The sequence below is a fragment of the Eschrichtius robustus genome, chromosome 14, assembly GCF_028021215.1.
Source record: "Eschrichtius robustus isolate mEscRob2 chromosome 14, mEscRob2.pri, whole genome shotgun sequence".
Taxonomy (NCBI): Eukaryota; Metazoa; Chordata; class Mammalia; order Artiodactyla; family Eschrichtiidae; genus Eschrichtius; species Eschrichtius robustus.
Genome location: NC_090837.1, coordinates 8,382,832 through 8,405,459, shown reverse-complemented (window position 1 = coordinate 8,405,459; position 22,628 = coordinate 8,382,832). Strand labels below are relative to the sequence as shown.

Genomic DNA, 22,628 nt, shown 5'->3' with positions numbered 1-22,628 from the left:
TTCAGACACTAATGATTTTGGAATCCGAGCTCAAATAACTGGTCAGACCTGGGTCTCAGCTTGTAAGAAACCGTGGCATCCCCTGACCGCCAACAATCTTCTTTCAATGGGATTTTTCTGTTGCTGATGTTGGAGAGAACATTACCCAGAATGAGCAGACCATCTTTCGTAGGTATTCTTTTTTTTTTTTTTTAATTATTATTTATTTATTTTTGGCGAGTTGGGTCTTCGTTTCTGTGCGAGGGCTTTCTCCAGTTGCGGCGAGCGGGGGCCACTCTTCATCGTGGTGCGCGGGCCTCTCACTATCGCGGCCTCTCTTGTAACGGAGCACAGGCTCCAGATGCGCAGGCTCAGCAGTTGTGGCTCACGGGCCCAGTTGCTCCGCGGCATGTGGGATCTTCCCAGACCAGGGCTCGAACCCGTGTCCCCTGCATTGGCAGGCGGACTCTCAACCACTGCGCCACCAGGGAAGCCCTTGTGGGTATTCTTTGATCAGGGGTTTCTGCTGCCTGCGCTCCTGGGAACCTGCGGGCTTCCAAACTCCACAAATGACTTAGCAGTCACTTCAGGAAGCCCTGGGGATTCCAAACTAGGGTCCCAGACTGTTGTCCACTTGGCTCCCCTCACTACACCCTCCCCGCCGTCCACTCTCTGCTATCCTGGCCCTGTGGTCCCTGCTGTCGGCCTCCCCACACCTGTTGAGCATCTCCTGTTCCCGTTCTCCCACCAGGCTCTCACGAGGCCTCTTTCAGCACATTCTAAGACAACAGTTACCCTACCGCTCACAGGCCTAGGACTTCTCCCTCGGGTGGAGTGCGGAGGACCTAAAGGAGAAGCACTTTCTTAAACCAGCCCCATCGCAGGAAACGCCAGCTGTGACTACTTCCGCGAAATTAAGCCATTCAGGCCCTTACTTGAGATTCAGTGTTTGTCCCAGCCAGTAATAATTTAGGGATGGGAAATGTCTCTAAACCAATCACCCCCTTCTGATCCATCTCCTCCTTCAGTGTCTTCTATTTCTGCCTTCTGGGTGAGCAGATTCAGAATTCGTGTTTACTTATAAACCATAATTATGAAAAAGTATAATTGCTATCACTGACTGATAGGCTACTATAGAGGTATTTTACAGACAGCCTCTCACAGCGAACTTGTAAGAAAGGCACTATCGGCCCTTTTTACAGATGAATAAACTAAGCCTCAGACTTGCCCATGACCACACAACTAGTAAGTGGCCGAGCCAGGAGTCAATGTCCAGGTGCATCTGACCCCAGAGTTCACCCTAGTTGTGCATGAGAATTACCTGTGAAGCATTTAGAAAGTGCAGATTCCCAGGTCCCACCCACCCCTACTGAATCAGAGTGTCTCAGTGGGGCCCAGGAAACTGTATTTAAAAAAAAAAAAAAAAAAACAGAAACGTTCCCCAGGTAAAGCAGATGCCACCAGCCTGAGGACCGGTCCTCATTAGGCCACACTGCCTTTCTAGAAAATTATCTGGCCCTGAGTAGGCAACAATAAATGGCAGTCATCCTCCCCCTCCTCCTCCTCCACTGTACATCACCAGCTTAATTACTCGGGGGAGACAGGAGTTGGGAGCAGGGCAGAGTGGGAATAGGAAGTACATGGGGGCCTCTTTTACAGACTTATGTGCCTGTCCTTCAGGGAAAGGCTGCGTGTCACTCCTGGGGGACCCCAGATTTCTCAGGTCTCCCAGATCTGAATGACCAAGTGTGGAGGAAGGGGAAGAGAAACAAAGCGGAACTGAGGGTGACACAGACATCAGGTGTGTGTGTGTGAGACTTCCTCCCGCGGTTCCTGTGACGTCCCCGTGAGGGAGGTGATCCACTAACTGCTGAAGAGGGCTGTCCCCATGTCCCCGGCAGGGTTCTCACTGGTATACTCTCCAGCCTCTCTGCTCCTCCACGCAGGAAAACTTGCCAGTAATTGAAATTCAAGAAGCAGCCTGGTTTGGCCACTAGAGATTAAGAAGCAAATGCACCAACATGCTCGCTTTCCAGGAAAGCTTCATCTCACCTCCTTCCTCGGTTTCCTTCTCTGGGAACCAACCCGCAAGCTGGCTGAGTACAAGCGTCTGGCTGGTGGGCAGAAGGTCAACTTGCTAATAAGGCTGAGGTCAGAAGTCGGGCCTCCAAGAAGTTCAGTTCCCTCAGCTTGGTTCTAAGGTCACAGACAGGCCCCCAATTCCTACCACTTGGTCATAAAAGGAAGTGGCCAGAGTACAGACGGATCAAAACAAATCCATCACCACTGGGGAAAACAGCCAATCAGGGGAATTGTGACAGAGGGTGATTCAGTAGCATCTTTGATTTGAAAGACACCACATCAGAAATGACCTCACGGCACCTAATCAGTTCCAGAAAGGGACTTTCTTCTCCAGGAGGCAAGGTGGGAGATCAAAGCATTTCTTGCTAATCATCATTTAGCATTAATTACTTAAGTAACCTGAGCCAGACCCAGTACCGATCCCAACTTTGCATCCTGACAGCCTCAATGAGCACCCTTGATCTTTCAACCCAACCTGCATCAAATTGGGAGGAAGCCGACTGCAAACCTGGGAATCAAGAGACCCCGGGCGGCCCAGGCAGTCAGTCGTTTACTTACTTCTTCCCTTCCTGTTAACTTTTTAACCCCACCAGCCAGGAAATGCATAAATACAGCAGCCAGCCTCCCCTCCTCCTGCCCTCCACCACGTTTCATTGAGTTCCTCAGGCGCAGGGATAAATCTGGGGACGAACCCCTTAGATTCACAAGCTGTGTGGCCCCAGGCTTACCAGCCTACCTCTCTGAGTCCCCAGTTTCAGCTGCATCATGAAGACAATCCTAACCCCCTCCCAGCCTCGATGTAAGAATTAAATAAAATCTAAAAACTGTTGCATACATTTAGAGGGAATACCCAGAGGGGTTTTGGTTATACTGGCAATAATTTATTTCTAGAGCTGAGTCGGGGCAGGGGGGAGTCATGGTATTCATTATTATGTTATTTATTCCTTTTTGTATAATTTATAATACATGTTATGGGCTTAAATTGTGTCCTCCCAAAATCCATATGTTGATGTCTGAACCCCCAGCACTTCAGAATGTGACTGTATTTGGAGATAGGTCTTTAATGAGGTAACTAAGTTAAAATGGGGTCATTAGGGTGAGCCCAAATTCAGTATGACTGGTGTCCTTATAAGAAGAGGAGATTAGGACACACACAAAAGGAAGACCGTGTGAAGACACAGAGACAACAGCCATCTACAAGCCAAGGAGAGAGTACTCAGAAGAAATACATCCTGCCGGGCTTCCCTGGTGGCACAGTGGTTAAGAATCTGCCTGCCAATTTAGGGGACACAGGCTCGAGCTCTGGTCCGGGAAGATCCCACATGCCGCCGAGCAACTAAGCCCGTGCGCCACAACTACGGAGCCTGAGCTCTAGAGCCCGCAAGCCACAACTACTAGCCCACGTGCCACAACTACTGAAGCCCGTGTGCCTAGAGCCCGTGCTCCACAACAAGAGAAGCCACCACAATGAGAAGCCTGCACACCGCAACGAAGAGTAGCCCCCGCTCGCCACAACTAGAGAAAGCCCGCGCACAGCAACGAAGACCCAACACAGCCATAAATAAATAAATAAATTTATTTAAAAAAATAAAGACTCTTCAGCTCTATTAAAAAAAAGAAAGAAAGAAATACATCCTGCCAACTAACACCATGATCTCAGATTTCTGGCCTCCAGACCGGTGAGAAAATTAATTTTCTGTCATTTAAGCCACTCAGTCTGAGGTACTTTGTCACACCGGCCCTTGCAAACTCATACAATAAACTTCAAATAATTTATAGAAAACTAACTAAATTAAAAAGAAAACGATTGTGCTTGTATGGCTCTAATCAAAAAGACAGATAATAGGTGTTGGCAAAGATGTGGAGAAATCTGGAACTCTTATAATTGCTGGGAGGAACAGAAAATGCTGCAGCCACTTTGAGAAACAGACAGTTCCTCAAAAACTTCAACGGAGAGTTACCATCTGACTAGTCAATTCTATGCCTAGGTTTCTACCCAAGAGAAATGGAAACATATGTTCACATAAAAACCTGTACATGACATAGCGTCATCAATCACAATAGCCAAAAGGTAGAAACAGCCCAAATGCCCATCGACAGATGAAAGATTAAACAGACTGTGGTCCATCCATAGAGTGGAATATTATTCAACCCTATAAAGGCATGAAATACTGACAGATATATAACTTGGATGAACCTTGAAAACGTTCTTCTAAGTGAAAGAAGTCAGTCACAAAAGGCCACATACTGTACAGTTCTATTTATATGAAATGTCCAGAATAGGCAAATCCATGGAGACAAAGTTTCCAGCAGCTGGGGGAGGGGCGGCTTGGGGGAGTGGGAACTGACCGCTGATGGTGCTTCTTTTAAGGGGGTATGAAAATGTTCCAGAATTAGATTGTGGTGTTGGTTGCACAACTCTGAATATTTTCAACGTACTAAAAACATTTCATTGTACACTTTAAGTGGGAGAACTGTAAGGTATGTGAGTTCTATTTGTTTCATTATAAGGTGTTTAAAAAAAAAGCCTGGCGCTCCACAAGCACTGTTACACGTCAAAGGCTCTTACTTCTTCTCCCTCCCACCCACTCCTTCCCAACCAGCCTAAGGGCTCCAGTTTCTCCCACCAGTGTTGATACCAGCCATGCCCAACTTACGTACAGACCAGTGCTTATAAACCAGTCCTCCAAGGGAATCTTAAATAAGGGCTACTCCCGCCAGAAGCCAGCTTCCTGTTTCCAGGCCTTGGGAGGAGAAGGGGCGGAGCTTTCTTTTTAAAAAAGAAAATGCCTAGAAGCCCCTGAGGAGTGGGCTAAGGGTCTCCAGACAGGGCACATTTGTGGTCCTTAAGTGATTTCACCCAGAGGCTGGTTTGGACCCCTCCATTAATTGAGATTACAGTGAGTAGTGGCAAGTGTGTTTCTTTAAAAGCCCATGCTCTCAGATGTAGAGAACAAACGTATGGACACCAAGGGGGGAAAGTGGCGGGGGTGGGGAAGGGTGGGGGGATGAACTGGGACACTGGGATTGACATGTATACACTAATATGTATAAAATGGATAACTAAGAAGAACCTGTTGTATAAAAAAATAAATAAAATTTAAAAATTAAAAAAAAAAAAAGCCAAGCCCATGCCCTCTACAAACCCTAATCTGTCCTGTGGAGCAATTCCTCAGCTAGGAGGGAAGCAGGCGGCAGCAAGGCAAAGCCACAGTTTCCTCTGCAGGTTCAAAGCAGCCGTGGGACCTGGCTGGGCTATTTCAAGTTGCTATGTCTGCAAGCACGGTTTGTGGTCTGATAAATGACATTTATATTTATGGCCCATGTAGGGGAAAGTCAACTCTAAAACCCCACTCACATCCACAGATTGGGGAGCTAAAGGCAGATGTGCAGGCAACTCCTTTTCATTCCTATGGCCACCTCAGTTCCCACTAAGCTTCAAAGAGAATTAGAATTCAATACCCACAAGTACTTTCCCTATTAACAATCCCACATTTAGGAATATACCCTAATGGGAGTTCCCTGGTGGTCCAGTGATTAGGACTCGGTGCTGTCACTGCCGTGGCCCCGGGTTCAATCCCTTGTCAGAGAACTAAGATCCCACAAGCCGCACAGCGTGGCCAAGAAAAAGAAAAGAAAGAATATACCCTAAGAAGATAATCAAACAAAAGTGAAATGAATAACCCAGAACAGCACTGTCTGATAGAAATATAATGTGAGCCACATATGTACTTTAAAATTTTTTTGAAGCCACATTTTACATGGTAAAAAGAAACAGGTGAAGTGAATATTAATAATCCATTTTGTTTAATATATCCAAAATTTTATCATTTCAACTAGGGTTGCCAGATTTAGTAAATAAAAATACAGTATGCCCCATTACGTTTCAGATAAAGAACAAAAACTCTTTTTAGCATAAGTATATCTCGTGCACTATATGGGATATACTTACAGTAAAAAAATGTATCTGCTGTTTATCTGAAATTCAAATTAATTAATTAATTTATTTATTAATTTATTTATTATTTATTTATTTTATGCCTGTGTTGGGTCTTTGTTGCTGCGTGGGGGTTTTCTCTAGTTGCAGTGAGTGGGGGCTACTCTTCGTTGCAGTGCGCGGACTTCTCACTGTCGTGGCTTCTCTTGTTGTGGAGCATGGGCTCTACGCAAACGGGCTTCAGTAGTTGTGGCACGTGGGTTCAGTAGTTGTGGCTCGCGGGCTCTAGAGCGCAGGCTCAGTAGTTGTGGTGCACGGGCTTAGTTGCTTCACAGCATGTGGGATCTTCCTGGACCAGGGCTCAAACCTGTGTCCCCTGCATTGGCAGGTGGATTCTTAACCACTGCGCCACCAGGGAAGCCCTGAAATTCAAATTTAAATGGGCTTCCTTTTCAAAATCTGGCAACCTTAATTTCAACAGGCAATCAATGTAAAAAATAAATTAAATTGGTATTGTGCACTGTTCTTTTTTGTACTAAGTCTTTGAACTCTATTGCGTATATTATACTGACAGTACCTGTCAATTTGGGCTTGCCTTATTTCAAGTGCTCAATAGCCACATACGACTAGTGGCTACCCTTTTGGACAGTAGAGATCTAGAAAGTTCCTCTCAGTGTTCTTTATAACAGTAAAAAAAATCAGAAATTAGCAAAATACCCATCAACAGGAAGGCTGCTTAGGTTACAACTGACATTTAGAGCACTTACCATCAATCAGCCCTTGTCCTACGGACTCTGCATGCATTATCTTGTTTAGTCCTCACAATGACCATTTGAAGTAGGTACTGGTATAACCCCTTTTTACAAATGAGGCAAGTAAGGTTCTGCGAGCTTATGTAACTTGCTCAAGAAAGTGGTGCAGCTGAGGTAGCGCACTGGTTGAAAGTTTGGTCTCTGCTGTCAGACTGATCTTTGCATCCTCGGCTCTGCCAAGTAACCTAACAAGTAACTTCGTCTTTTTAAGCCTCAGTTTCCTCATCTGTAAAACAAATCACAAGTGTCTATCCCACAGGATTGCTGGAGTCTAAATAAGACAGGGGATGCAGAGGACTAGGCAAGGCAACCTGCCTCTGGTAAGTTCTCAGTGACGTCACTACTATTCTTCCCAGCATCTTTGTCCTTTCCTGCTTGATCAAATTTTTCATGGTGAGCACCAACCCTTTTTTTTTTTTTTTGGCCACACTGCAAGGCATGTGGGATCTTAGTTCCCCTACCAAGGATCGAACCCGTGCCCCCTGCATTGGAAGCGCAGAGTCCTAACCACTGGGCAGCCAGGGAATTCCCCAGCATCAACCCATTTAGAAAGAGAAAAAAACTACTTTCAAAAGAGGAGAAAACAGCCCACAATGCAGCTAGAGGTCAAGGGAAGGAAGGAAATACAGAAGAAAGGAGAGAGGGGAGGAAAGGAAGAAAGGTGAGGCATCACTCCCCCAGTTTTCTGAGTGACCACCAGGGGGCAGTGCCTGCAGTTTCCACAGCTAGGGAAAATGACCCCTTTTAAAATAAAAAAGTTGCAATGAACAACTCACCAACACCATTCATCTTAACTGGGGTGCCCTCTCCCAGGAATTCCCCCTGAAAGGCTGCCAACGTTCATCTTACAGGAGATGTGAAAAAGCAGTGGATTTATGGTCTCCCAGCTGTGGGTGATCTGTGTCTTACCTTTGGAGTCTTCTTTGGCCAAGTGACTACCGGGACCCCAGTGATGGCCAGATTGGGGTCGTCATCTGCGTGCTCCTTCAGGACATTCTGTGGTGAAACAAAGGAGCCATATTAGCCCAGGGTAGAGGGGATGTCTCTGAAGGGGGCTGGAGGCTGCACCTTACCCAGCGGGGAAGTCTCTGCAGAGTCACTGCCTGTCCCCGCAACTCCACCAATACCCACACACTCAATAGAAACCAAGCAGCCGGGCTTCCCCAGGATCCACAAAACACAGAACATCCCCTTCTCCAAAAAAAATTTTTAAAAGCAAATCACACACCTCCCTACGACTTGCATGAATGTATCACTCACTGATCATACTTTTGACACCAAACATTTGTCCAGAGCTCCAGGGACCCTCATGGATCCAACCTGATTTAATCCTTACCAAGTCCTCTGGGAGGGGGCTGGGCAGTGACCCAACTGATCCTCTAATGTACACAATTCAGCTACGTACTCAGAGAAACAAAATCAACCACGAGGTCTCACCCATGAGCCCCGCCTCTGGTTTTCCATCAGTCGGCAAGCCGTATGGTATTCTCATCCTGGTGTGTAAAGACATGGCATTGTCTTTTGCATCAAGGGCCCTAAACACAAGTAGATACTCAATCTGGTCTGACCAAGCTTGGAGTCTGCTAGCCATGTGCTGGCAGAAAAATGGGCTGTGATGGACACACTGCCAGACTGTGTGAGGGTCTCCCACACAGGCACTTTGTGTTCACTCCTTTGTGGGTGGTTTCAAGGTTTTTCAGGATAATCCTGACTCTACCAGATTTGGGCCTCGTGTGCTGCTAACTTTAGAATCTCATCAAGGTGTAAGATGTCGCCCCACTGAATCATCCCTAACTTATTGGTGAGGCAACCAAGGTTCAGAAATGCTCAAAGGACTTGGATGCAGCCCCAGACCAGGAGGACAGAGGCCCTGGACCCTGCTCTCTGGCACCAGACTAGCTGCCCCATGACCATGTCACACATGGGTTTTTTGGCTGCATCTGCAGCATGCCATAAAAAAGTGTTTAGGGATGGACACAGATGTGTTACTGGCCTATTCATTACTGGCCTACCTCGACCATTAATTTGTGGATTGTACAAAACATTCCTGCAGAGACATTTAAGAACAGAGTTAAGTTGCACAGTAGCACTTAACAGGAAGAGCAGAAGAGCTGAGAAGATAAATGTAGGTGAAGATGATTTTAACCCACTTTCCCAAATCTTCACCAGAAAGAATCTAACTCACTTCTAACTTATCTACTTATTTCCTACTTTTATGATCATCATTTGGTTGCCCGATTTTTCAAAATGTTGGGACTTCCCTGGCGGTCCAGTGGTTAAGACTCCACACTTCCACTGCAGGTGGCACGGGCTCGATCCCTGGTCAGGGAACTAAGATCTCACAAGCTGTGCGGCGGCAAAAAATAAATAAATAAGTAAAAATAAAAAGTAAAATAAATAATTTTTTTAAATAAATAAATAAAAATTCTTTAAATGTGCCTATTACCTCAAACCCACCTGAACAACTCCTTCCTCTCCCCACAGAAGGGGGCCAACAGCACCGTGGTCAAGGGTTTGGCCTCTGGGGGTGCCTGGGTTCAATTCTCAGCACGTACAACCTTCTCCAAGTCCCAGAGTCAATGTCAATGATTTATAAATGCTATCTATAAAATGTCTTGGTTCACTGCTATATCCCCAGCCTCGCACAATGACTAACCTACAGTAGGTCTCCAGTAAATGACTTAAATAAATAAATAAATAAAGCCACAAATCCCCGAAGAGGCACTATCTACAAAATGCCTAACCCGTACACCTTAAATCTGTCAAGGGAGACAAAGACAAGCAAACTCTGAGAAACTATCACAGACAAAAGGAGGGAGAAAGGACATTAGGTAAAAATTGAGGAAATGTGAATAAATGATAGCCTTTAGTTAACAATAATGTACCAGTATTGGTTCATTAGAAGTAACAAATGCAGGGCCTTCCCTGATGGTGCAGTGGTTATGAATCCGCCTGCCAATGCAGGGGACACGGGTTCGAGCCCTGGTCTGGGAAGGTCCCACATGCCGCAGAGCAACTAAGCCCGTGCGCCACAACTACTGAGCCTGCGCTCTAGAGCCCACAAGCCACAACTACTGAAGCTTGCGCTCTAGAGCCCATGCTCCGCAGTAAGAGAAGCCACCTCAATGAGAAGCCCGCGCACCACAATGAAGAGTAGCCCCCACTCACGACAACTAGATAAAGCCCGTGCAGAGCAACGAAGACCCAACGCAGCGAAAAATAAATAAATAAATAAATAAATAAATAAATAAATAAATAAATAAATAAATAAATTTATATATATATAACAAAGGTAATAAATGTACTCTATTAACGTAGGATGTTAATAACAGGGGAAACTGAGTGTGGGGGTTATGTGGAATCTCTGTACTATCTGCAGAATTTTTCTGAAAATATAAAACTGTTTTAAAACATAAAGGCTATTAATAAAAAATAAGTTTTAAAATGCCAATCAGACAGTAGAAACAGCTACAATAAAGGAAAACAGGATTCTTAGGCTGCCAATTTTTCTAACACCTATGCAGCATATTTTAAAAGAAATACAACAGAAAGGAAACCAGTATACAGACACGATGCAACTCAGGTGTGGAATTCACATGGAGTGTATGAGGCAACCAAAGGCTGGCAGCAGTGGCAACGATCGCTCCCTGGATCGTGCCTGGAGGGAGGAGTATTTCATCACTGACATTGTTTAGAATTGCCAGTTCCTGATGATGACAAAAAGCAAACCAACTTTTTATCAGCTTTGTTCTTTCATTATTGTTTTTACATGCACTGCGGACATTGTACCTCTCACAACTTGCACTTGAGTGGGTCATTCCCACGGCCCTCTACCCACCTGGTCACCACTCGGGGTAGGTGAGACTAGCCAGGGGAGGGGTAACTGTCAATGTCAGGAGGAGAGCAGGCACCACATGTTCTGCTGAATGAACGTATGAGAGTAAGAAGTACTGAGTGCTTGCTTTGTGGCCGGTACCGTACTAAATATTTCATATCTACACTCTCACCCAATCCTCCTGATCACCCTGTGGGATGAACTATCATCATTTCCACAGTGCAGATGAGAAAAGCAGGGCTTAGGGGATGAAAGGAATTGTCCAAGACCACTCAGCCAGTAAGGGGTGGAGACTCCTCCACTCCACGACCTGCGCTCTTTAACGACTGCATCATTCGGCCCATCTCTGAAAAAGGGAAGGGAGCCGTGTTCATATCAACACTGTTCACAGCAGCAAAACAGGGCACTTCCCTGGCGGTCCAGCGGTTAAGACTTCACCTTCCAGTGTAGGGGGTGTGGGTTCAATCCCTGGTCAAGGAGCTAAGATCCCACATGCCTCACGGCCAAAAGACCAAAACATAAAACAGAAGCAATATTGTAACAAATTCAGTAAAGACGTTAAAAATGGTCCACATCAAAAAAAATTAAAAGAAAAACAAAAACCAGCCAAACGGCAGAAACAACTCAAGTGTCCACCGATGGATGAACGGATAAATAATATGTATAATATACATACCATAGAATATTATTTAGCCTGAAAAAGGAAGGAAATTCTGTCACATGCTATAACATGGATAAACCTGGAGGACATTATGCTCAGTGGAATAAGCCTGACACAAAAGGACAAGTACCATATGATTCCACTTATATGAGGTCCCTAAAGCAGTAAATTCATACAAGCGGAAAGTAGAAGCGTGGTTGCTGGGCTGGAGGAGGGGAGAAATGGGGAGTTATTATTTAATGGATATAGAGGGGGTTTTCTTGTTTGTTTGTTTGTTTGTTTTATTTTATTTTTTTCTGGATACAGAGTTTTAGTTTGGGAAGATGGAAAAGTTCTGGAGATGGACGGTGATGGTTGCACAACAGTGTAAACGTACTTAATGCCACTGAACTGAACACTTAAAAGTGGTTAAAATGATACATTTTATGTTATGTATATCTTACCACAATTTTTAAAAAGGGGAGAAAGGAGTGGGGCAAGGCAGTCCCTCCCTAAGGAATGGATTCAGAGGTTCCAGAAAGTACAGATTGGGGACATACTATCTCACTAGTTAAACTTCTGCTGTTATGCCTGGGACAACACTAGTTCTAGACTCAGAAGATCTGGGTTCAGGTTCTACAACTTACAACCTGTGTCACCTCGGGTGAGCCACAGCTTCCTATTGTGTGTCCTCGGAGTAGAACAGTGACGTCTACACCTTGATTGTAGGCTATGAAGCTGGATGTGATTTTACTACCATTCTTAGGAACATTTGTTGAGTGCTTGCTCTAGACATTAAAATAATCCTATCTGTGGGGTAGGGCTGATTCTCCCCATTTCACAAAAGCAGAAACTAAAATTCAGAGAGGTTCAGTAATACAGTTCAGGGTCACAGAGCTGAGAGGTGGGTGAAAACTGGCATTGACCTGGTCCATCTGACAACAAACCTAACGAGTAACACTGGGTGATAAAGCCTCAGGAAACCATGCTAGCAACGTCTCGAACTGATCCCTACCCCACTATTAAAAAGACACCTAAGAGGGACTTCCCGGGTGGCGCAGTGGTTAAGAATCCACCTGCCAATGCAAGGGACACGGGTTTGAGCCCTGGTCCGGGAAGATCCCACATGCTGCGGAGCAACTAAGCCCGTGTACCACAGCTACTGAGCCTGTGTGCCACAACTACTAAGCCGGTGTCCCTAGAGCCTGTTCTCTTGCTGTGCAACGGGAGAAGTCACCGCAACGAGAAGCCCGTGCATCGCACTGCTCGCTGTAACTAGAGAAAGCCCGGGCGCAGCAACAAAAGACCCAACGCAGCCAAAAATAAATAAATAAATAAATTTATAAAAGACACCTAAGGGCTTCCCTGGTGGCGCAGTGGTTGAGAATCTGCCTGCCAATGCAGGGGGCACGGGTTCGAGCCCTGGTCTGGGAAGATCCCACATGCCACGGAGCAACTGGGCCCGTGAGCCACAACTACTGAGCCTGCGCGTCTGGAGCCTGTGCTCCGCATCAAGAGAGGCTGCGATGGTGAGAGGCCCGCGCACCGCGATGAAGAGTGGTCCCCACTTGCCGCAACTAGAGAAAGCCCTTGCACAGAAACGAAGACTCAACACAGTCATAAATAAATAAATAAATAAATAAATAAATAAAAGAACGTGATTTCAAAAAAAAAAAAGACACCTAAGAGACTTCCCAGGTGGTCCAGTGGTAAAGAATCCACCTTCCTTGGGCTTCCCTGGTGGCGCAGTGGTTAAGAATCCGTCTGCCAGTGCAGGGGACACGGTCCGAGCCCTGGTCCAGGAAGATCCCACATGCCGCAGAGCAGCTAAGCCCATGTGCCACAACTACTGAGCCTGCGCTCTAGAGCCCATGCGCCACAACTACTGAGCCTGCACTCTAGAGCCCGCGAGCCACAACTACTGAGCCCGCGTGCCACAACTACTGAAGCGCGAGTGCCTAGAGCCCGTGCTCTGCAACAAGAGAAGCCACCGCAATGAGAAGCCCGCGCACCGCAACTAGAGAAAGCCCCCACGCCCAGCGAAGACCCAACACAATCAAAAATAAATAAATAAAATAAATTTATTAAAAAAAAAAAAAGAATCCACCTTCCAGTGCAGGGGACGCAGGTTCAATCCCTGGTCAGGGAACTAAGATCCCACATGCCGCGGGGTGACTAAGCCCGCGCGCCTCAACTAAAGAGCCTGCGTGCCCAACTACAGAGCCCACGTGCTCCGGAACCCACGCGCCACAACTAGAGAGAAGAGCCCGCGCCACAGCAAAGAGCCCACGTGCCGAGACGAAGACCCGATGCAGCCAAAAATAATAAATAATTAATTAATTAAAAAAAAAAAAAAAAAAGACACCCAAGAGACAATCTGGGCTCATATTTACCATTCGACTCACAAATACAGAAGTGAATTATTCCCACCTATTCCTTGCAAAACAGAGAGAGGGACTAACTAACACCATTCAGCCACTAACATCTTTATAAAGCCTTTCTGAAACATGCCCCCCCCATCACAGAAGAGGCTCGTGTGACCAAAGTGGGCCTGCACAGGAATGAAATTTTGTTGACATTTCATGGTTCTTAATAACCCATGTGAATTTCACACCCTCCTCCACAATACATCAGGGTTTGTCTTCTTCTAAAAATAATGTTTCCTGCCCCCTCCCGCACCAATCATTAAGAAAAAAGCTTTTCAGGAAGATGTTCCCTGTTTAGCCAAAGCTATATACGTATATCTTACCCTACAGTTGGGAGGGCAGAGGACTTCCACAGGATTTTCTGCCCCCTTATCCCGATCTCAAACCCTATGCTGGGGGGTGACAAACTCAAATGCCTCCAGGAACCAAGCAGGGAAAGTTAAAAATATAAATGGACTCTTAGAGCGATAGAGAGTAGTGCAGCGTATGGCAAACTAGAGACCGCATGCCCAGTTTAAAGACGGCAAATGTTTCTCAATTTCAACTTATTAACCTCCTGTGGAAATGAACCCTACCAGATCTCTGGTTTTTCAGAAGAAATCAAAGATCCAGAGTTTTATTTAAAATCTCTCCAATTTCAGGACTTCCCCGATGCTCCAGTGGTTAAGACTTCACCTTCCAATGCAGGGGGTGCGAGTTCGATCCCTGGTCAGGGAGCTAAGATCCCACACGCCACGCAGCCAAAACACCAAAACATAAAAAAAAAAAAAACAGAAGCAATATTGTAACAAATTCAATAAAGACTTTAAAAACGGTCCACATCAAAAAAAAATCTTAAAAATAAAATAAAACAAAATCTCTCCAATTTCAAATGTTGGCAACTGACTGAAAATTTCAAAAAAACACTGTGAGCCAAATATATCTGTGGGCCGGCCTGGGCCATGGGTGACCAGTTTACAAACACTGCTCTGCATGTGACTGAAAATAATGCCCACTTGCCTTGGTTTGCTTTGAGTTTCCTTCTGAATTGTCTCAAGATTTCCTGTCATTTCAGTATCAGAGCTGGTGTCAGTAACTCACAAGCACTTAAGTAAGGCCTCTTTAGAGGAATGGCTGGTTAAAAAAGCTATTACTGAAGGCATAAGTATCATTAATAATTAATACATAATGATAAATAATAATTCAAATTAATAAAGAGACCTCGCCAAGCATCCTTGAGTCTCGGAGCTCATACACACACTTCCTGGAGGAAGCAGAGTTCCTCTCCATGTGTGGCTGTCAGTGGCCACCAGGGGGCACTCTGGCCTCTGTCCCACAGGGAAGTATTTTTCGTCTGTATGTGACAGGCTGCAGGAAGAGATTATTCTAATTGGAGATTTTTTCTCTGAGAAATAAATTGTGCTGAAGGGAGGGAATCTTGTCACTGACTTCCCTGGGCTCTGCTAGCATTTACACACTCCCTGGGGCTCCTGGAAGCAGAGACTAGGAAGCCTGGGTGCCTGTAACAGCCAGCACTCATTGGGTTTATACCATACAACCCTTCTGAGTAGGAAAGAATAGGGCAGGCTTTCTAGAAGAGAAAGACTGGGGCCACCAGGCCCTTTCTGATGCAAACTGCCCTGCTTTTGACTTAACAAGATAACCACAGACAATGGACGGGCTGGGCCTCTGCTCCTCCTTATGCCAACTTCTCTCAAAGAGCTTTATTAGTTAACACTGGATTCAGGCCCCACTGCTCCCCAGAATGGGGCATTAATAATTAGAAACTCCATCTATAACTGTGACTAAAAATACCAACACTGTGACAATAAAGCAGAAGCAGGCATCAGGAAAAAAATCACCAACCACAGGCCAGTAGAGGGAGAGTAACACGGCATGGAGCAGCTCGGGCTGCTGTTGTAGGGAACCCAGCAGTCTCAGGGGTCCCTCCTGGCCGTAGGTAAGGACCCCTGCAACCAGGCATCAATGCACCTTAGGTCTCCCAAGACCCCTGCCTCTACTCCAGCCCAACCATCTTGTGCCTGCCTGTAAAAACCCATCTGTACTGGGTTGAACTGTGTCTCACAAAAAAGCTATGTTCAGGGAATTCCCTGGCGGTCCAGTGGTTAGGACTCCGTGCTTTCATTGCGGGGTCAATCCCTGGTCGGGGAACTAAGAACCCACAAGCCTCACGGTGCGGCCAAGAAAAAAAAAAAAAAGATTAAAAAAAAAAAAAAAAAAAACTATGTTCAAGTCCTAATCCCTGGTACCTGTGAATGTGACCTTACTCGGGGGGAAAAAAGGCTTTGCAGATATAATTAGTTAAGAATCTCGAGATGAAATAATCCTGGATTTAGGGTGGACCCTAAATCCAACGACTGGTGTCTTTATAAGAGAACCTGGTGTCTTTATAAGAGAACGGAGAGGGAGATTCAAACAGACATAAGGAAGAAGGCCGTGGGAAGACAGAGGCAGAGACTGGAGCGACACAGCCACAAGCTAAGGAACACCAGGAACCACCAGCAGCTGGAAGAGCAAGGAAGGATCCTCCCCAGAGCCTTCCAGGGGAGGACAGCCCTGCCAACACCTTGGCTTCTGACTTCTGGCCTCTGGAACTGTTAGAGAATATATTTCTGTTGTTTCAATCCACCAAGTTTGTGGTCATTTGTTATGGCAGTCACAGGAAACTAACAGACCACACTTGCCATAGTGCATCATGATTAAAAGCTTATTAGCGGGATTTCCCTGGTGGGCCAGTGGGTAAGACTACGCACTCCCAATGCAGGGGGCCTGGGTTCGATCCCTGGTCAGGGAACTAGATCTTGCATGCATGCTGCAACTAGGAGTTCGCATGCTGCAACTAAAGATCCCACACGCCGCAACTAAGACCCCGTGCAGCCAAAAGAAATAATAAAATAAATAAATTTTTTTTTTTAAAAAAAAAAGCTTATTAGCTACATGATTTGGGCGAATCACCACATCTCTCTGAGTCTCAGTTTCCCGTCTAAGAAATGGAATAATAACAGTCCCCACCTTGCCAGCATCATAATACATGAAAGGTATTTGGCATGTGGAAAATGCTCAACAAATGTTAGCCGATCCCTTTTGGCTTACGCCGTATTTCCTGTTGGGATACACAGTCCCCATCCTCTGTTTGCAGAATTCATCCATTTAACAAGTTCTAAGCATAGGGGAAAAAATTTTAAGTTTATTTAATTTTGAAGGGCAGTTTAAAAGCTGATTTAGCTGCATAACTAGTGGGGATAAAAATGTGATTCAGGGACCCAGAAGTCAGTTTTAGGCTAAAAGGAACCCCAAGTGGCATGGATCAACCCACCCATTTTTCAAGTCTAGGGTTCGCACAGGTGTCTGGAACTCAGATCTCTGGCCCCTCACCGCTCTCCTTCGTTCTCCTGAGGTGGTACCAGCAGCGGACTCAGAAAAACACGTAGCTTGTTTGGCTCCTTAGGTGACAGGATTCATCCCTGTATCAACCCTCTATCCACTCACAGCCCAGCAAAAATACCAAACACAGGGCTCAATATTACATGCAGCCCCCAGTAGAAGAGCCTTGGTGACTTCTGGAGGCCTGACCCCCTGGCCAGGCTGCATCTGGTCGTTCCCTGTTTTCTGTGCTCTGGGTCATCTTCAGGGTGTGAGAAAGCCAGGCTGCAGCCCTCCCACTGGCTTCCCGCCTTTTGGCTCCTCTGAAGCAGGAGGGGTGTGAAGATTTTTAAAGAGCTGACAGTGCTGGAGGTCTGGGCTCTACGCCTCACTGTTTTGCAAAAGAGCAAGACCCAGAAAGGGCAACTTAGATAAGCAGGTGTGTTCTGGGGTCCAGACCTGATGACCCCAAGGGAGAAAAGCTGTACACACCTTCCTTTCACAGTCGTGGGTTTCACAGACTCTCACACTTGACCCTAAATGGGCCTGTTCTCACTCCACAGCGTCTGAAATAATAATATCAGCTCTAGCTCACTGAGCACTTAAAGGCCCTCTGTTAAGGCTTTCTTTACCCATGTCACCTCACTAATTCGATGAGGCATGATTCTTACTATCCCCATTTGACTGCATTCCCCCAGAGCAGTCAGCTGGTTAATGGATGGTACAGGGAAGTCAGCCTGGCTCCACAACCTTTGATCTTAAAAGATAACACCTGTTTGGGGCGATGTACTCTTAATTTAGCATTATTTTCTTTCCTATTTGGGTTTTGATGAAAGAACAATACAATTGATCTCTTTTTTAGTGGGTTTTTTTTTTTTTAAGTAACAGCTGAAAGCAGTGGCCCCTCACTGTCTCTTCCAGCCCCTTAATTCCATTCTGCCCCACAATTCTATGTGGCTCATAATTCTATGCAGTCCCATAATTCCATGCAGCCCCATAATTCCATGTAGACCCACAATCCTATGTGGCCCCATAATTCTGTGCAGTCCCATAATTCCATGCAGCCCCATAATTCCATGCAGACCCACAATTCCATGTGGCCTCACAATTCCATCAGTCCCGTAATTCTGTGAGGCCCCATAATTCCATGCAATAAGAAAGGTGGCTGTCTATAGTGAGCTGACATTTCCACCCCTAGCTGACACTCTGGCAGCCAGAAGAGCATGAAATGATAGGAAAGAGAGCCTGGCATTATTTTAATTGACAAGGACAGCTGCAGAATCACCTTGCAAAAGCATATCTGACAAAGACCCTCCCACTTCCTATCTTGGTGGTCACTGCGCAGCACTTAGGCCCAAGCCTTCACAACCTTGTAATGCATCTGGTTATTTTCAAGTCATTTACAAATGATTAGACGAATGGCCTCATGCCCTCCTTCCCTCCCATCAGGAGCCTCAGCTCTCTGGAGTTCTAGCTGAAAGTATAGACTCCTCTAGGAGGGACAGCATGCAGGGCAACTCCCACCTCACTAGGAATTACTTTGTCCACCGATTAATGATTGCCAATCCAAGAGATAAAAGGGGAAAAAAACAATGGAATGAATTGAATAGTGAGCCCCTCAAAATTCAAGTTCATCTAAAACCTCATAATGTGACCTTATTGGGAAATGGGTCATACTGGGTTAGATGGGCCCTAATCCACAGACATCGTCCTTATGAGAAGAGAAGACACACAGAAACACACAGAGAACACAGACTGCCAATGTAAAGACTGTGGCAAAGACTGGAGGGATGTAGCTACAAGCCAAGGAGCTCCAAGGATTGCCAGCAACCAAGAAAAACTGGAAGAGACAAGGAAAGATCCTCCCCCAGAGCCTTCAGAGTGAGCATGGCCTTGATTTCAGACTTCTGGCTTCCAGAACTGTGAGACAATAAACTTCTGTTGTTTTAAGCCAGTTTGTGGTACTTTGTTACAGCAGCTTTAGGAAACTAATACAGACGGTAATCGTTAACCTAAAACAGGGATGGGGGAAGCTGAAAGGTGGTGAAAGAGCATGGGAAGGGTGGGGAGCTGGTCAAAGCCAGTCTGACTCTCCTTTGCCTGTTACCTAAGCACACCTAATTTTTTTCCAAGGACTTACTAGGAGAGCTAAGTGTTCATTACCTCATTGTTCCACAAAATAAATCAGTGACCTAGGTCCCTGTTATTATCCCCATTTTACAGTGAGAATACTCAGATTTCAATCAGTTATGCACTTAAGAATGGCCAAGGAACCAACAGAATCTGATCCCTGAAAGGACAAAGCACATTTAGTCTAATATCTTAGATTTACACACATGTAAACAGAAAGGTGGTGTGACTTGCCCAAGGCCACACAGCAAATAGCTAAGAACAGAAACTGCAATTGAATTCAAGCATCTCTCGTGTCCTGATTTCTTGTTTTTCCCATTACGCACAAGCCAGTATCCTGCACCCTCCGCAGAATAATTGTCTTAAAAGAAGGGAGTCACTTAAGGCACCTTAATGCCAAATCCCAAAGAGCTTCACAAAAATGGGGAAGGAAATGGCTTTCTTAGATTTTTACAGGATGTTGGCATCTCCTTTCCTGTCAAAAAGCAAAAAAGTAGATGGTCATTTTGACTTGAATCTAAATCAAGACCCCACCCCCACCCCCAGTCAAGTTTTCAAGGTCCGACTGAGCTCACTTGGCCTTGCTTAAACCATAGGGTCACTGAGGTACTCTCATTAGCATGGCTGCAAGGAAAAACTCAACTTTCAAAAGTCCTGCCCACAAAAAGGAGTAAACTAGAACTATAGAAACAGACACAAAAAAGCAAGCTTTAAGGGACAAAAGCAAGTATGAACTAATTAAAAACAAATTTATATATGTTTGTATACATAGGAGTGAGGGGGAAGCTCCAGAAGTACATTCAGTCAGTGATTAACAAAGGTTATTTTCCAGGATGTGAAAATTGAGGAAGGGGACGTTTTCTATCCTCTAGCCTATAATGTTTAATTTTTTTTTTTTTTTACACTCATCATTTAACAACATTACACTTAAAACTCTTTTTTTTTCTTTTGGCCACGTCACGCAGCTTGCAGGATCTCAGTTCCCCAACAGGGACTGAACGCAGGCCACAGCAGTGAAAGCCCTGAATCCTAACCACTGGACCACCAGGTAACTCCCTACACTTAAAACTCTTAAATAGATGAAATATCCAGAATCAGTAAATCCATAAAGACAGAAAGCAGACTGTGGGGGAGGGGGAAATGGAGACTGCTGATGGGTACAAGGCTCTGCCTCAGGTGATGAAAAAGTTCTGAACTAGACAGGGGTGGTGGTTGCACAGTATTGTAAATGTACTTAATACCACTAAACTGTACACTTTAAAATGGTTAAAATGGTATATGTTTCTTCCTTCAAGATTCTAAACTGGTGATCTGGTAATTATAATTAATTAACTAATGAATATGATAAATGTTGTATATAATTTACCACAATTAAAAAACATAGGGACTTCCCTGGTGGTACAGTGGTTAAGAATCCGCCTGACAATGCAGGGGACACAGGTTCGAGCCCTGGTCCGGGAAGATCCCACATGCCGCGGAGCAACTAAGCCCGTGCGCCACGACTACTGAGCCTGCGTTCTAGAGCCCGTGCTCTGCAACAAAGAGAAGCATCCACAACGAGACGCCCGTGCACCACAACGAAGAGTAGCCTCCGCTCGCCACAACTAGAGACAGCCCACGCAGCAATGAAGACACAACGCAACCAAAAATAAATAAATAAATAAAATTAAAAAAAAAAACAAAACACCATACATTAAAAATGAAAGGAAAAAATGGGTTTTTGATAAAAGCTAAAACCTAGCCATCTGGAGGCTGACTTATTTTGGGGACTGTCTCTAATCCCAGGGGCTCTGGTTACCATGAGCCACCATTAGCAGCAGTCTCTGAGGTCCCAGAGAAAGAGAGAGAAGTAAAGAAGACATCATCTTTTTGCAACACAAGCCAAAGATCATAACTGATCAACCGTCAAGGGTGAACCACCACTGGTGAGAAACACAAATCACTCAATGGTAGTGGAGGCAGTGGGCATCGGCTAAGAATTCTGTCTTGGACCCACATTCCTGAGCTGACTTTTAGTTCTCAGCCAGTGTAAAAGAAACCCCAACATCTGAGAAGAGTGAACAAAGGGACCTAAGCGTGCAGCCAGGAAGAAGCTGCTCGCTTTCTGTGACAACACTCACTCTAGAGGCCAGTCTTGGGTTCAAAATCTCCTCTGGGTCTCCAGGGACTGGGAGGGACTGGGGCTAATGGCCTGGCCAGAGAGCAAGGAAGTAGCTCTATCTACCTACTCTGGAAAAGACGAGTGGTCCAATTCCCCCATACAGGCCACACGGCATTCAGAGATGCTAGCAGAGGCTCCAATTTTCCTGGGGCTCTAAGGAGACCTGTCCACCCAGCTTATAAGCTCTTTAGCCTGAAAAAGGCCCTCCTCAGACAAGGCTCAAGACCATAACTATCTCTGGAGACAGGTAAGTTCAATAAGTAAGCTAAATGGTTAGATTATACTAAAAAGAGATGTGTGAGCCGAATGGTAAGTAGACATTAGGGAGACAGTAGGGAGTGGTGGGGACTGGGGTGTATGAGATCACCTGCTACTCACTTCCTGCTGCTTGTAGCCAGTCAGGAACATGAGCCAGGATAGCCAGGATATTTTATATAACTTTCTTGACTTTAATTTATTCTCCTGATTTTTTAATGTTAGCAAGTAATTACAAAAATATGTTCAACACTATACAGGCCAAATGCAATGCCTAGAGGCTGGATTTGGCCCTGGGACTGCCAATTTACAACTTTTGTCCCAGGACCAAACAAATATGTTGCTTGTTCTGTAAAGGAAGTCCAAACAGTCACCTTATTACCTTCCCCCTAAATTCAGAGTCGCCTCTGAGAAGAGAGAAAATCACTTTCTCTATAGCGGCCAAAAAAGCATAGTCTAGTGTGTGAGCGCATGGACTCCCCCATCGAGCAGTATGTGTGGCCTTGGACAAGTTACTTAACCTATCTGTACCTCAATTTTCTCATCTGTAAAATGGGGGTAACAAAAGTACCACAGAGGATTGCTAGGAGGTTTAAATGAGTTTATATATGAAAAAGATCTACAACAACAGACAGTAATTGAGATTCATTACCACATATTATCATGAGCTGCCACTGAACCCCATGGTGGCGGTTGGGGAGGATGGAAACTGGGATCCTTGAACTTTGTCTAAGCCCCTACCCCAGGCCTCCTTCACACCATCACGGGGCCTAGGCTGAATCCAGTCTCAGAGGTCGATCAGGTGGGTACAGGTGAGGGATACAAGGGTCTGAGTCCTACCCCTAGAAAGAAATCTGACCAACCAGGAACACTGCACATAAACATAACAAAGTAAAAAAGGCTCTTCACAAGCACAGAACAACATTTCCTCTTCAGATGAATGTGGGGTTTTTTTTAACTCATTTACAACATTTTGGAACCTTAATGCTATTAGTGATTTTATTATTG

General features: G+C 45.4%; 1 protein-coding gene across 6 annotated transcripts in view; it reads right to left on the bottom strand.

Annotated features, from left to right (window-relative positions):
• The window catches only part of KDM2B (lysine demethylase 2B), a 123,760-nt gene that overhangs the window by 43,469 nt on the left and 57,663 nt on the right, over nucleotides 1–22,628 (bottom strand). For all 6 annotated transcript variants that reach the window (XM_068562386.1, XM_068562388.1, XM_068562387.1 and 3 more), the window contains one exon: nucleotides 7,720–7,806. In XM_068562386.1, the coding sequence (XP_068418487.1) occupies nucleotides 7,720–7,806 (87 nt within the window). The remainder of the gene's footprint in view (nucleotides 1–7,719; nucleotides 7,807–22,628) is intronic.